The 16,681-nt window shown below is 40.8% G+C and overlaps 1 protein-coding gene across 1 annotated transcript in view; it reads right to left on the minus strand.

Moving 5' to 3' along the window:
- Positions 1–524: 524 nt before the first annotated feature.
- The window catches only part of LOC103519942 (E3 ubiquitin-protein ligase TRIP12), a gene marked incomplete at its 3' end in the record, with an annotated part of 30,796 nt that continues 14,639 nt past the window's right edge, over positions 525–16,681 (minus strand). The window contains exons 10-19 of the mRNA XM_008485032.2: positions 11,893–12,054; positions 11,145–11,298; positions 9,570–9,709; positions 7,887–8,144; positions 5,664–5,881; positions 3,259–3,403; positions 2,322–2,469; positions 1,676–1,864; positions 1,037–1,203; positions 525–860 (exon numbers count right to left, since the gene is read on the minus strand). Of these exons, the coding sequence (XP_008483254.2) occupies positions 525–860; positions 1,037–1,203; positions 1,676–1,864; positions 2,322–2,469; positions 3,259–3,403; positions 5,664–5,881; positions 7,887–8,144; positions 9,570–9,709; positions 11,145–11,298; positions 11,893–12,054 (1,917 nt within the window). The remainder of the gene's footprint in view (positions 861–1,036; positions 1,204–1,675; positions 1,865–2,321; positions 2,470–3,258; positions 3,404–5,663; positions 5,882–7,886; positions 8,145–9,569; positions 9,710–11,144; positions 11,299–11,892; positions 12,055–16,681) is intronic.

The raw sequence follows: 16,681 nt of genomic DNA on the forward strand, positions 1-16,681 counted from the left end.
GAGAATTTGACCACAATAATAGTAGTAGCCTACTGCTGGAGTAAAGGGACTTTTCAGTCCTATGCGAGCAGTATAATTTAGCACTATTATTATTATTATTATGACTCTTGTGGAGCCTTCGTTTTAGCCCATGAGAGTAAATATGTGCATAAGAAAAGAAATGAAACCAAGAAAACAGGACCGTATCCCCAGGATTTTATTGAAGGGGGAGGGGGGATGCTACAAATTTTCGTGTTTACTGAGGGATCTCAGGGGAGGAGCAAAATGAAAACCCGAGGCAGGGTAGCCCCCTCCAGCTAAATGGAAATACGGCCCCGGAATGTTAATAGTTATATTATTTGTGTAAAGAAAAATAAGTCCTTCTAAGGGGACAGACATACCGACAGACAGACCGACCGACAGACGACACCGAAGCGAATACAATAGTCCGTCCCTTATACCTTTTTATTACGATTGTAATAATAAAGGAAGGACGGACTAAAAAGCAATACAATGAATACCCTTTAGGCCGTGTTCCCACTCACCTTATGATAAGCCCGTTCATTCGACCGTCCCCATCGGGCGGGATTCAGCGAGGCCAAAAAGTTCGTCGTCGCCCCGGCAAACTTTGACCGGGAGCTACTCCTCGTTCCCATATCGCCGCTACTGGAAGAGGCCTGCGAGCCGGCCTTCGAGAACAGATCGTGCATGGATAGCGAGGCCGAGGAGGGGCCGCGGGAAGGGCCGCTACTGGAGGAGGCCACAGAGAAGGGAAGGGAGGAGGAGGTGGAGGTGGACGTGTCCTGTTTGGACTTGCGAGAGGAAGAGGAGCGGTTCTTGGAGGTGCGCTTCCGCTTGAGCACGTCGGAGAGACGGATCTGTGGAGGAGAAAAGAACGAGAAATGGTTTCATTTAGATCACACTAGGTTTCGATTCCCGGCGAGGTCGAAGTTTTTTTCGGGTCTGTGCTTGGTGTTCAGCCTCGTGAAGACAAATTAATAGATATTCTAATCGAATAGCGACCAGTGGCGACATTACCAGTGTAAAAAGATGATTGAGGTGAGGATACTTTGCTGGGCGCAGCGGCGGCTGTGTTGGCGGAATTGGCGGCACTAGTAGCTAGATGACCGCCGGTGTTGTTATCCTCGGAGTTAAGGGGACCGCCACTGGTCGAGTTGAAACCAGATGAGGACATACGGAGGTCGGTGGGACTTCGGAGATTAACTGGAAAAAGAAGAACAAGAGAGAATTGAAAAAATATTTCAGAAAAGACAACTTCCTTCTAAAACTTTTCTTTCATTTCACCTTCAAATAAGAAGGGCATAAAAAACTTTTACTCTTCACAGGGAGTAAAAGTTTCTACAGCCAGCCTAATTAGGTAGCTTAGTTGGTAGCGCGTCTGCCCTATAAGCGCTAGGCCGCGGGTTCGATTCCCACCCGGGGCGGATATTATCCTGAACGGATAATGTTCGTTCTCAGAACGGCTGGCTTTCTCCTATATAGTCTTCCTTCTCTCTTCGATTTCGGGACGATAAGACCTAACTGTAAGTTACAGTTCCCTCTGTCAAACCTCTTAAAAAAAAATGTTGAGTTTCTAATGAATCACTGATTTGATTACCACTACACCACCAAAAAAGGTTCTTTTTTTAACCGTGGGAATCGAACCCGCGGACCACCTCAAGTTAGGGTGACTCACCACTAGTATCACTGTTGAAAGAAGCGGACAGGTTGACGTGGAAACTATTGGACGTGCCAGGGGAGGACGAGTGTAGGGGGTCCATACTGGAGGAGGAGGGGGTACCAGGGCCGGACGGTGGGTGTTTGGGAGGCGACGCGCCCAGGGTGGTGCTCGGGTCCGCCAGCTGTTTGATTTGATGCATCACGCCTGGACAAGGGGAGCAAAGAGAAGAGGTTTTTTTAAGATGAGTGTTTCACCGCCGTCTTTATTTTGTAGCAATGAAACAACTGCTAGATTACTCATGTGGTCTGTGTCGTAGCACGTCCATCCCGTAGTATGCCTCTCACCAGATGGGCGAGAGAAGAGACACAATGCTTCTCATTTACATAGATAGATGCTGTGTCAACACGAGAACACCAGAAAGTAAAAAATAGGCCATTTTTTCAAATAGTAAAAAAAGCACTTTGCATTACTTCAAGGCACATTCTTTTGCATCTATTAAAAAGATTAATTGGAAGATTGGATTTGTGTAACTCTACGATGGAGCAATCTGATTGGCTGAAAAGTTTGAAATCAACCAATCAGATTCTGGTCAGTGGCCATAGGTATTTTCAAATTTGCATTGGCAATTTCGTCACTAATCATATTTTCATGTCAAACTTACCTTCTCGAGTGAAGTGAACTTCAAACACGTGTGGTAATTTCTGCATCAATATCTCGGCCATCTGTAGTGCTCCTACCACTATCCGGAGATCTTGCGATGCCATCATACCGGCTATGTGAGAAGATACCACTTGGTTCTTGAGTACCTCCTGAAACACAAAATGAACGAGCGAAATGAGATTCAAGTTTCAATCCTATGCAATTCTTGATTTTTTTTTCTTCTTTTTCATCGAAGAGAGAAACAATCAATAAAATTTATGGATGTACTGCCCAAAATTTGGGTTGCCAAAACGACACAGCATACTTCTCACACAACATTATTATAGTTAAAATGTGGTTGAAATTATTTTAAATTAAAATATTGATATTAATTAGGTTCACATGATCACACGTTGCGCGCCATAAGCCTCCTAGTGTAAGAGGTTTGAATGGAGGAGTTGCAATTGGGAAAATATTATTAATAAAAGGTCGATTCCTACGTAAAATGTTGTGAAAAATCCAAATCTGAGGTCAAAACTCCGAAAAAGTAACTTTAAAAGGTCGAAAATTCAATTTTTAATTGCTGTTCTAATGAAAAAGTTCAAATAGTTGTGACGTCAGATTTCACGTCAAAATGCGCACAAACGCTTGCGCACAAACAAACGAAGCGGGAGAATTATGACGTCATCGCCCACAGGAGCGTATGCCGTGACGTCAAAGTTTACGATTTACCGGTTTTTTAAATCGATTTATCTCGGTATCTAGAAGTCGTAGAAGAAAAAGAAAAAATCCGTTGGTCCTCATTTTTCCTGCTCTATGACTTTGAAACATCACCCAAGTAAGCGCAAGTGATCTATTATTTTCATAGGTTTAGATTTTCAGGCAGCATCGCGCGACTACGCTTCAAATGGGCGGCAGGCCTGATCCTAATAATCAGTGGTGTAGGGCGTGGTACTTACTTGTAGTAGCTCGGGGGGTGCATAGTACACCATACGGAGTAGAGCCCGCAGACACTTGCACCTCACAGCAGGACCGGCACTACTACTGTATACCTCGTATAGAACACTGAATAGAGATCGAATGAATGAAGCTGCCAATATAGCACTGGGAACAAAGAAAAGGAGTACAAAATTGATTGAAGCCAACCTCCGTCCCGGGTTCGATTCGCGGTGGGATCGAAGTTTTTTTTTAGGGTCTGTGTGTAAAAAGAATGAAGAGTGAAGGAGGTACTTAGTAATGCTGTGGTACCCACAAAAGTTGTGAAAAAGCTCTCTGCTTTATCACAAAGAATTCATGATTTGCTTTGATCACGTGATTGATCACAGTGAAGGAAAAATTTAGTGGTTGGGTGGAAGAGCTCCTCTAGGAGAACCCTGCCACTTAAAAGAAAGCCGTAAAATAATCAATAAGTTTCTGGCCCTGGAACAACGAAAAGAATCTTCGATTTGTTTTCTTTTAGTATCGCCAGCCTAGTTAGCTTAGTTGGTAGTGCGTCTGCCTTGTAAGCGCTAGGCCGCGGGTTCGATTCCCGCCCGGGGCGGATTTTATCCTGATGGGATAATGTTCGTTCTCGGAACGGCTGGCTTTCTCCTATCCTGTCTTCCTTCTCTCTTCGATTTCGGGACAAAGGGACCATAGCAGTTACAGTTCCCTCTGTCAAACCTCTTAAAAAAAATCTTTTAGCATCGTTTCAAGATATATATTATAGCCAACTAGCCGAAATCCGTCGCTTCGCTTCGGATTTCTGCTAGTAAACCCTTAAGGCATGGCCGTTCATGTCACTCATCCATTTAGTGGTCTTGCTCGGCGTAGCCTAACAAAAACGAACCGGTAAACAGCCTATAACCTTCACGGGAGTGCAAGCAATAAGTTCACAAAGTTTCATAGCAATCGGATGAGCGGTTTGGCCAGGCATAAAGTTCGAACAAACACACACACAAACAAACAAATATTCATTTTTATTAATTAGATATATATCGACGATTATTGATAAAGTTCGTCAATACCCATTTGAAGAAGTGCCTATGCACATTTGAAGAAGTGAGTTTCAAGTTTTAAATCGAGGATTATTGATATAGCTTGCTGTTCGATAGTCTCATTTATTTTTAATAATAATAGTGCTTATTTATACTGCTCACATAGGACTGAAAAGTCCCTTTACTCCAGCAGTAGGCTACTACTATTATTGTGGTCTCAAAAGGGGAAATACGTTTCATATTAATAATTTCTTAGAGAGTTTTTGCAATCAAAATCAGCGTCCCGTTAATTCAACTCTTTAACGTTACTTGACGAAAACTCGTTTTCTGCACATGCGCAAAAACTCGCTAGTAATTTGATTAGATGAGGAATAGTGAACAGCCGCTGTTTCACAAAAAAATGTAAGAGATTTAAGGGAATAAACCTGTTGAGTGATGATTGATTTTTTTCACCTATTAAGCAAGCCTTGATTGATTATCTTACCTGTTGAGTGAGTCTCTTAGCCAGGTTGGGCAGGGAGGGTGACACAAAGGCGAACTCATCCGGGTGAAGATTATTGCAACAGTTAGCGGTGACTGCTAGGGCGGCACGTTGCGCGACAATACTGAAGAAATCAATGTACGTGAGACATGCACTGACTCCGCGCTGAAACAACCAAAATATTAGGAGCTTAGTAAAGTAAATGTAAATGCAGTTTCTTTGTGTTATTATGTCACAACTTTGGTGCTCACTGCAGCATTGTAGGATTTTCCCAATATCTCTGCGCGACAATACTGAAGAAATCAATGTACGTGAGACATGCACTGACTCCGCGCTGAAACAACCAAAGTATTAGGAGCTTAGTAAAGTAAAAGGAGGTTATTTATGCTTATTGAACGAACGACGAGAATTTCAAGTTTTACATATGACGATTTTGCATTTTTTTTTTTTTTTAGAGGTTTTGACAGAGGGAACTGTAACTGCTATGGTCTTATCGTAATAATTCAGTTTTTATTGTACATAAAATGGTTTTTCACCATAACTCTCCAACGGTTTGTCCGCTTTTAATGAGAAACTCACAAAAGGCAAATTTATTTAATCATCGAAGTTTTTATTTTTTATTAGATTGGGCCTATGTAAAGGTGGTCGTTTTTCCAAGTGAGTTACACAGTTTTTAGCTCGATTCTCGCTATTCTTTTTTTTAGTAAGTTTCCATTTATACCTATTTGATCGACAAAAAACTCAGAACATACATTTTTCATATAAATGGTATACCCACCCGTATAAGCAGAGCTTGTGCCACGGATGGGGAGTATGCTCCTGTTCTGATGTGTCGTTTTGGCAACCGAAATTTTGGGCAGTTCGTCAATATATTGCCCTGATTGTTTCTCTTCAGAGTTCTACTTACCCACTAGAACTGCTCAGAGCACATCGGTTATTATTATCCAGACTCTCCTGGGAGCTAGAGACGATCAAGGCCGGGTTCACACTGGGCATGGTGCGGCGGGACACTGGGCGTGTGGTGCCCGTGAGTTCGTTGATTTGCTGCATGGCGTGAAAGTCGAGCGTGTACTCGCGGCCCAGTGTGGAGAGGGACACCTCGTCTTCGCCTGCCTGGTGGGCCGACTGAAATGAGAACGGGGGCCGGGTTAGTGAAAAGGGATAGGATAAATAATTGTTAGTAACAAGCAGGTCCCGTCCCTTCGAGAATTATTTAGCCCGTAGTTTATTCGATCAGTACCTATGTACCTACCTACCTAATTTGTTTAATATTCAGTTTATTATCATTCTTTATTTAATTTTTTGATTTTACTTTCATGTAATGATTTAAAATCAAGACTAGAGCCCGTTTTCCCTTTATTCCCAATATAAATAATCAATGAGTTTCTGGCCCTGGAACAACGAAAACAATGTTCGATTTGTTTTCTTTTAGTATCGCTTCAATTAGATATGCCAGCCTAGTTAGCTTAGTTGGTAGTGCGTCTGCCTTGTAAGCGCTAGGCCGCGGGTTCGATTCCCGCCCGGGGCGGATTTTATCCTGATGGGATAATGTTCGTTCTCGGAACGGCTGGCTTTCTCCTATCCTGTCTTCCTTCTCTCTTCGATTTCGGGACAAAGGGACCATAGCAGTTACAGTTCCCTCTGTCAAACCTCTTAAAAAAAATCTTTTAGCATCGTTTCAAGATATATATTATAGCCAACTAGCCGAAATCCGTCGCTTCGCTTCGGATTTCTGCTAGTAAACCCTTAAGGCATGGCCGTTCATGTCACTCATCCATTTAGTGGTCTTGCTCGGCGTAGCCTAACAAAAACGAACCGGTAAACAGCCTATAACCTTCACGGGAGTGCAAGCAATAAGTTCACAAAGTTTCATAGCAATCGGATGAGCGGTTTGGCCAGGCATAAAGTTCGAACAAACACACACACAAACAAACAAATATTCATTTTTATTAATTAGATATATATCGACGATTATTGATAAAGTTCGTCAATACCCATTTGAAGAAGTGCCTATGCACATTTGAAGAAGTGAGTTTCAAGTTTTAAATCGAGGATTATTGATATAGCTTGCTGTTCGATAGTCTCATTTATTTTTAATAATAATAGTGCTTATTTATACTGCTCACATAGGACTGAAAAGTCCCTTTACTCCAGCAGTAGGCTACTACTATTATTGTGGTCAAATTCTCAAATTATATTGAGAATAAAATTCCATACCTCGGCTGGGATTGAACCCACGCCCTCCTGTTTACCAGTCGAGCGCCTTGACCACTACACCACCGAAGCAGGTAGGTTTTTCACCATAACTCTCCAACGGTTTGTCCGCTTTTAATGAGAAACTCACAAAAGGCAAATTTATTTAATCATCGAAGTTTTTATTTTTTATTAGATTGGGCCTATGTAAAGGTGGTCGTTTTTCCAAGTGAGTTACACAGTTTTTAGCTCGATTCTCGCTATTCTTTTTTTTAGTAAGTTTCCATTTATACCTATTTGATCGACAAAAAACTCAGAACATACATTTTTCATATAAATGGTATACCCACCCGTATAAGCAGAGCTTGTGCCACGGATGGGGATTCCTAATCAATTTTATACTTGGACTTAGTAACCTCAGTGGTATTTAACCTTAAAAGTTTAAATCCCTTACCTCAATAACAGTGTACATCAGAATTTTAACTTTAAATCTCTCTGCTCAATTCTTCAAATCCCTCAGTTTCAACATTAAATCCCTAACATCAGACTCCCCAACTCAAATGATTAAATTGATCATTTCAAATCCCTTGCTTTTAACTTTAAATCCCTCGCCCCAATACCTTAAATCCCGGCCGGGTTAGTGAAAAGGGATACGATAAACAAGGGTTAGTGAAAAAGGGGAAAAAGTTTAACTTTAAATCTCTCTGCTCAATTCTTCAAATCCCTCAGTTTCAACATTAAATCCCTCAGTTTTAACGTCAGACTCCCCAACTCAAATGATTAAATTGATCATTTCAAATCCCTTGCTTTTAACTTTAAATCCCTCGCCCCAATACCTTAAATCCCACACCTCAATACTTTGAATCCCTCAACCCAATACCTTAAATCCCTCACTTCTACTTTTAAATCCCACACTTCAAAACTTTAAATCCCTCACCTCAATAAGTCTCGAGTCCACATGACTGTACGAGTGCCACACATTCCGGTCGTCCTTCCACTGCCAAGTGACCACCTGATGGTCCTGGGTGGGCACCCCCGACCCCATCGGGCCACCCACGACCCCACCCGCGCCCCTCTCCAACATCAGTAGGGCGTCGACGGCAAATAGGCCGTCTGTGGGGAGACGCGGCATGAGTTCTCCAATGAGACAGGTGATTTCATACAGCTCTTGTGGGGATCGCGAGATGAGCTCGATCTAGAAATAGAATAGAATAGAATATTGAATAGAATAATATAGGATAGAACAATAGAATAGAACAGAATAAGTAGAGAGCGGGACAGAATAGAATAGAATATACGTAGTATAGAAATGATTGCATTAGGCAAGACAAAAATGTACAGCTTAGGTTTTTATCTACTTTCAAGGTTCGAGAATCGAAAGTCGATTTGACCTATAGACTAGCACAACTAAGATCTGGTTGGTCTCCTATGCTTAATCATTATATGCATAGACTTGATCCCAACATCCAAGACAAGTGCAACCAATGCAACACAGGACCTCACGATGTACATCATCTGTTCCATTGCCCAGCTCACCCAACTACATTGACAGTACGAGACCTTTGGGATAAACCAAAAGATGTTGCCTTATTCCTGGACTTGGATCTCAGAGAAGAACATACCGTAGAAATTTGATGACTCGCTGCCTGCTGCTACAACAACATAGACTATAGAAATGATTGCATTAGGCAAGACAAAAATGTACAGCTTAGGTTTTTATCTACTTTCAAGGTTCGAGAATCGAAAGTCGATTTGAATATTTATGAAGAATTTCAGGACTTGGTCGACTAGAAATTAATTAAGGAGCGTGGAAGCGCTTCGCCCCGCCAAGTCAAAATTGGACAGCGCTACTAAGAGATAATAAATTATTAGAGTAATAATACGAACTTCGGCCTCTAATTATCAAAACGTGGCTAGGCGCCCAAGGCCGTGAAGATAATGGAAAGGTAAATTGACACAGACCGTCGGTGGATAAAAATACTTGAAACTGAACGGCCAGCAGCTGAAGGCCATTTTTTTTTAAGAATTAGTTCAGTTGCGCTTACTTGGGTGATGTTTCAAAGTCATAGAGCAGGAAAAATGAGGACCAACGGAATTTTTCTTTTTTCTTCTACGACTTCTAGATCCCGAGATAAATCGATTAAAAAAATACCGGTAAATTGTGAACTTTGACGTCACGGCACACGCTCCCGTAGGCGATGACGTCACATCAAATGTCCCGAGCAAAGCTCCTTCGCAGACAACACATTAATGTGTTTGTGTGCATACGTTTCTGCGCATTTCTTTCTGCTCCTCCGCAAGCGTGCTTGCATACTGGCGCTACTTGCATACTGGCGCTACTTGCATAGCGGACGAAAAAAACAACCGCGTAAAGTCTGACGTCACACATCTTTGAACTCTTTCATTAGAACGGAAAATAAAAATTGAATTTTATACCTTTTACAGTTATTTTTTCGGAGTTTTGATCTCGGATTTGTATTTTTCCCAACTTTTTACATAGGAATCGACCATTTATTTATGATTTTTACCCATTTGCACCTGCTCCATTACGTACTTTGAATAGAAGGAGGAAGAGTGTTTTATTAGGTACCTGTGTTTAACTACTCTTTCATTTCATTACCTGTGTAGTACTCTGGGTAGGTGACGAGGTAAGTAGATAGCTGAGAGTGTCCGCTATGTTCAACTTCAGCAGAGTGAGAGCCAGGTCGGAACAATGACAGCAGAGAGTGGATAGCATTCGTAGTACAGTGATGAAAGTACCTGGGACAAATTTAAACATGATGATTAATACATGGTAACATGTGATATTCATGTAACAACAGACACATGTAACGCTATATCAATAGCGAAGGTTGAGTGCGGATGTTAGGAAGGTAGCGCGCTTGCCTTGAAAGCGTAAGGTCGCGGGTTCGATTCCCGCAGAGGGTTCGTTCTCGAAACGGGTAGGTTTCTCCTATCCTATCTTTCTTCTCTCTTCGCTTTCGGGACGATGAGAATTTTGTTGTTACTGTTCCCTCTATCAAAGCTCTTCAAAAAAAGGACTTTTTTTTAGATGCGAAGAAGAAGATTAATATCACATGTAAATTGTAAATCAAATCTCAAATCCTCTGTGGTAAAGCAGAGCTTTTTCACAACTTTAGTGGATATCTCATCATTTGTGGATGTAAATTGTATATATTTCATTTTATTATTTTTTTACTGTATTTGATTGTTGTTTGTGTTTGTTTAGTTTTAGTGTATTTTTTTCTATTGTCATTTTTGTAAAAAGGGTTAGTCCCGTAAATAAATAAATAAATCTTTGTCATAACTAAAGGGATACATTAAGTACAAACATTGAAATACACACTCGTAATTAGGTTTAGGTAGGATTATGTATTTTCTAGATTTCTTCCCCCTTTTCTGGTCAAAACTAGAACCAAAATCTTAGTTCCCACCATTCAAATGGGAGAAACACATGCTAAAAAAAAGTACCCCGGCACCGCTTTGGAATACTTCAAGGCACATTCTTTACATCCATGCCTATCCGGGAAAGGAAAAGGTTGGTTGGAAAATTTCCGCCCTGACCGGGATTCGAACCCACAACCTCCAGGTTGAGAGTCAGTGATCTTGACCACTCAGCCACAGAGGTGGGCATTCTTGCCCAGTTATCTTGACTAGAAATTTACGTATTCTACGAAACAAACCTCTTGAAAAATAAATCCCTCTATAGTTCATCCAGATCAATGTGGCAGCAATGAGTCATCAACCCAAAATGAAGGAACCAAACAGATTGCAGGAAATCCTTACATTGCGTATATGCATTCTCCTTTCTCCTATAGTTCATCCAGATCAATGTGACAGTAATGAGTCATCAACCCAAAATGAAGGAACCAATCAGATTGCAGGAAATCCTTACATTGTTGCAATTGAGGTAAAGGTCTATTTTTGATAAACTCTCTCTTTTAAAATGCAGAGGTAGCTCTAAGTTCGGGGTTGGATTCCAGAACAGATAAGGTGGATATCGCCTTACCTGACTTTGTTTCACTGTCGGAGCAAGCACTGTGCAATATACCTTCCCCTTTTAAAGATTCTCTACCATTGCACATGTGACATGTTTGGCAACAATGCCCATTTTTTTGTTGTCACATTGATCTGGACACACTATAGATGCACATTTGGAACGTATGTAATAAATAATATCCATCAATAAACATACCTGTGCTAATCAGTGGTGGAGATACAACAAGCAGCTGCTGTATATTGGAGAGAAGCTCATCCGAGGCTATCTCGCGTAGTTTATCCGCGTCTGATTGAAATGAATCCACCAGGCGGCAGAATACCGAACAGATGGACTCCACTGATTTCTTGTCCTGCGGATCGAATAGAATAGAATTGTTTGTTAGTACATCGAATAGAATAGAATTGTTTGTACAATTTGTTGTTTAAATAAACTTTGAAAACGGGATACCATGTCAAGTACTAATTAATACTAAAATAAGAATTATTTTAGTCAAGTGAAGACTTATTCTCTTCGAATTTGTTGTTTGTTTGTAGATGTAGAATGTTTGAACAATTTGTACGATAAGAATTAAATTGAAGCTGATGAAATGAAGTTGAACTGAATAGAAAAGCTGAATCACAGGTTTATTTATATTGACTGGAAATTTCAATAAATCAAAATTTGTTCAAGATTTCAATCAAAAGGGGAAATACGTTTCATATTAATAATTTCTTAGAGAGTTTTTGCAATCAAAATCAGCGTCCCGTTAATTCAACTCTTTAACGTTACTTGACGAAAACTCGTTTTCTGCACATGCGCAAAAACTCGCTAATAATTTGATTAGATGAGGAATAGTGAACAGCCGCTGTTTCACAAAAAAATGTAAGAGATTTAAGGGAATAAACCTGTTGAGTGATGATTGATTTTTTTCACCTATTAAGCAAGCCTTGATTGATTATCTTACCTGTTGAGTGAGTCTCTTAGCCAGGTTGGGCAGGGAGGGTGACACAAAGGCGAACTCATCCGGGTGAAGATTATTGCAACAGTTAGCGGTGACTGCTAGGGCGGCACGCTGCGCGACAATACTGAAGAAATCAATGTACGTGAGACATGCACTGACTCCGCGCTGAAACAACCAAAGTATTAGGAGCTTAGTAAAGTAAAAGGAGGTTATTTATGCTTATTGAACGAACGACGAGAATTTCAAGTTTTACATATGACGATTTTGCATTTTTTTTTTTTTTTAGGGGTTTTGAAAGGGGGACCTGTAACTGCTTTGGCCTTATCGTAATAATTCAGCGTCCTTCCTTTATTATTACAATGTAAATGCTGTTTCTTTGTGTTATTATGTTTATGTCACAACTTTGGTGCTCACTGCAGCATTGTAGGATTTTCCCAATATCTCGATAATCCTAAAATCCAATGTTTACCTACCATGCTGGCACCGGTCGCTATGCGCATTTATATGTCATAGCTACTCATTTTCCTCACGAGGCTGAGTGGGCCCCGCAACATCCAGTCACGGAATCAATCATTTGCATGATACAAATTTCTTGTCCCCGCCGGGAATCGAACCCGGGTCTCCCGCGTGCAAGGCGAGCGCAGTGACCACTACGCCATGGGAGCTGAAGCTTAGTAAAGTGAAAGGAGGTTGTTTATGCTTATTGAACGAACGAAGAGAATTTCAAGTTTTACTTGACGATTTTGCATTTTTAGTTCGTCTAGGTCTAGTCGGTACATGTCTGTTTTATTTCGCCATAACTCTCGAACGGTTTGTCCGATTTTCGTGAAATAGATCAGTTGCGCTTACTTGGGTGATATTCCAAAGTCATAGAGCAGGAAAAATGAGGACCAACGGAATTTTTCTTTTTCTTCTACGACTTCTAGAGCCCGAGATAAATCGATTTAAAAAAATACCGGTAAATCGTGAACTTTGACGTCACGACATACGGTCCCGTAGGTGATGACGTCATAATTTATGACTCCCGCTTCGTTTGTTTGTGCGCAAGCGTTTCTGCGCATTTTTAGGTTAAGTCTGACGTCACAACTCTTTGAACTTTTTCATTAGAACGGCAATTAAAAATTGAATTTTCGATCTTTTAAAGTTACTTTTTCGGAGTTTTGACCTCAGATTTGGATTTTTCACAACTTTTTACGTAGGAATCGACCTTTTATTAACAATTTTTACCCATTTGCAACTGCTCCATTTGGCACAGATGTTCAGCATAAAAAGGAAATTTTAATTCCTTTGTTAATGTTTCTGCGGTTAGTAGTCTCTTTGATATCAATTGGATGACATTGGTAAGTCACTCACCGCTTGTAGTATAGCCTTGCTGTGACGGCGGGATAACATCTCCAGGGCAGTTAGAGACTGTTCTGCTACATCCATACATTGGATGACTTGTAACTTCTCGAGAAAAGTGGGAACGGCATCGAGAACGACGGCAGAGCTGCGGGGCAGAGCCTCCATCATGTAGGTAAGCGCGCGACACGCGTTGTTCATCTGTGGACAGCGGGGAAGGAATGGGTTAAGTGGTGTAGAAGGAGTGAATGGGTTTAAAATATTTGTTGCAAGTGTAGAAGACTATGTAAGTTCATTGCCTTGAGGGTCAATTAAATATATATATTTTTTTTAACAATGTTTTTTTTTTTAAATTTATTTTTTACTTTCTACTACCCTTACGTATAGGGAACCTATACAAGGTAATGAGAAAATATTGCAATCGGTCCATTTTTTTCCCATTATTATTATTATTACATAGGGTTTCTTAAATAGCCGATGGCCCTACTCATACGAATAGATGTCGGTATAAGAAGAGGTTTGATAGAGGAAACTTCAACTACCAAGACCTTATGGTCCCAAAATCGAAGAGAGCAGGAAGACAGGAGAGGAAAAAGCCAGCCGTTCCAAGAACAAACTGAAACCTTATCTGTTTAGAATAAAATATGAAACCCGTTAGGTAGGTAATAAATGTACTAATCACTTCATGTTTGGGGCCATTTTGCCCAATTTTATGTCTACACTAAGCAGTCCATTTTTTTAATAGAGATTTTACAATGGGAACTGTAACCGCTAAGGTCTTATTGTCCCGAAATGGAAGAGAGAAGAAAGACAGGATAGGAGAAAGCCAGCCGTTCCGAGAACGAAACTTATCTGTTTAGGATAAAGTTCGACCCGGGCGGGAATCGAACACGCGGCCTAGCGCTTACAAGGTCCTAATTTTATTTATTTTGGATTTTTTTTTTATACAGGCATGGAACTTACCATGTCAAAGTTATGATCCATAGACAGCAGTGTGATCAGGGCCGGAACTACTTGTTTCACAGGAAATCCAGTCAGTGTGGCGAAGAGAGAAGGAAGACAGGATAGGAGAAAGCCAGCCGTTCCGAGAACGAACCTTATCTTAAAGTTCGCCCCGGGCGGGAATCGAACACGCGGCCTAGCGCTTACAAGGTCTTAATTTTATTTATTTTGGATTTTTTCTTACACAGGCACGGACGGAACTTACCATGTCAAAGTTATGATCCATAGACAGCAGTGTGATCAGGGCCGGAACTACTTGTTTCACAGGAAATCCAGTCAGGGTGTCCTCGTTTCCCATGACCAACATCTGACACATTTCGACCACCGCCTGCAGTTGTTGATCTTCGTCCCCGATGGCTTGCAGAGAGACGAGCAGCTGTTGGGCTTTGGTGGCCGCTGAAATTATGGAAGAGATTCAATTAGTTATTGTTGTTGTTGGTGTTGTTGTTGTTGTTTTTGTTGTTGTTTTTGTTGTTGGTGTTGTTGTTGTTGTTGTTGTTGTTGTTGTTGTTGTTGTTGTTGTTGTTGTTGTTGGTGTTACGAAAAAATACTCACTTGAACTAGCGCCCATACTCCTATGCAACAGATGCTGCACGCGGGGCCCCAGGGCGCCAAACAGGTGGGGCGGCAGTATATTGGCTTGTGACCAAACGTCAAAGGAATGTACTGGGAGATATACAGTGAATTAATTTGAATAAAAGTAGAAATGATCAAGTAGATATTGAGATAACAGTTATAGTAAAAAAAAACATTAGTTAAGTAGATATTAGATAACGAACGCATAGTTTTAGCAAGTATGAGAAATTTTCTTAGCAATACAAACCGTTTAGCTGCGGACGGAACCTACATTTCCCTAGTGGTTGGGTGGAACTGGTGGAAGAGCTCGTTTCTATACTACCACAGGAAATGAAACCAATAAACAAAACCGGTTAGTGCTGTCAAATCAGAAGATTGGTGGTTCGAGTCCAAATCAAGTCATACAAATTTGTGAGTAGTTGTATCTATTGATTGTAGAAACGACATTTGTGACAAGAATAAAAGCATTTCATGTTTGACCACAAAATAAAAAGGGACTTTCAATAATGGACTTTTAACCAAGTCTTTTCAGTTCTATACTGGCAGTATAAACAAGGTCGAATTTCCGATCTTTGCTAAACCAATCAAAACAAAAATACGTACATATATCAATGAAAATTAATAATGAGAAATTGCATTTCAATGTGTTCGTCAGGTGTGACAACATACCGGTGCATTATGCACCTGTATATAACACGTATACATATTAATACATACATGTACCTTTACAATCTGTATACAGGGTGACTAAACAAAAGAGGTTCACACGGTATGTGTCTGCTCTCTTCTCATCACGGGTCCGCCTATCAGATCTACCTGATAGTGAGTAGATGGCTAAACATATAAGGTTCGTTCTCGGAACGGCTGGCTTTCTCCTATCCTGCCCTCCTTCTCTTTGATTTCGGAACGATAAGACCTCCATTACTGTACCCTATATCAAACCCCTTAAAAACTCACTTTGTTACTGTATTGATACAGTTAATGTTGTTTTTAATGAGACTTGGCCTGGCGCACTGCCGTGCGCTCAGATACCTAATGATAATAGTGTTGAACAATTTTTGGTACATCCTATGGCTTGTCATCGGTAATTTATTTTGTTTAGTTTTTGGCATACCCTGTAGCTTGTCATTTCTAATTTATTTCGTTTTGTTTTTGGCATACCCTGTAGCTTGTCATTTCTAATTTATTTTGTTTTGTTTTTGGCATACCCTGTAGCTTGTCATTTCTAATTTATTTTGTATTTGGCATACCCTATATTTTGTTGTTGTATTGAAACAGCAACTACTTACTTACATTCATAATACTGATACTATATAACTATATATGTTGTAGGTACAATTCCATGCTGATTGCACATGTTTACATATCAGCTGATTACTGATAACAGCTCGCAGCCAACATGGCCTACCCCTCTCTCTCCCCTCCAATGAGAAGCCCTTCCACCAACCTCGGTGGTGTAGTGGTCAAGGCGCTCGCCTGGTAAACAGGAGGGCGTGGGTTCAATCCCAGCCGAGGTATGGAATTTTATCCGGTCAGAGTGTCCTCGTTTCCCATGACCAACATCTGGCACATTTCGACCACCGCCTGCAGTTGTTGATCTTCGTCCCCGATGGCTTGCAGAGAGACGAGCAGCTGTTGGGCTTTGGTGGCCGCTGAAATTATGGAAGAGATTCAATTAGTTGTTGGTGATGTTGTTGTTGTTGGTGTTGTTGTTGTTGGTGGTGTTGTTGTTGTTGTTGTTGTTGTTGTTGTTGTTGTTGTTGGTGTTGTTGTTGGTGGTGTTGTTGTTGTTGTTGGTGTTGTTGTTGTTGTTGTTGTTGGTGTTGTTGTTGTTGTTGGTGTTGTTGTTGGTGTTGTTGTTGTTGTTGTTGTT

The sequence above is a fragment of the Diaphorina citri genome, unplaced genomic scaffold (genome assembly GCF_000475195.1).
Source record: "Diaphorina citri unplaced genomic scaffold, Diaci psyllid genome assembly version 1.1 scaffold3058, whole genome shotgun sequence".
NCBI classification, from domain to species: domain Eukaryota; kingdom Metazoa; phylum Arthropoda; class Insecta; order Hemiptera; family Psyllidae; genus Diaphorina; species Diaphorina citri.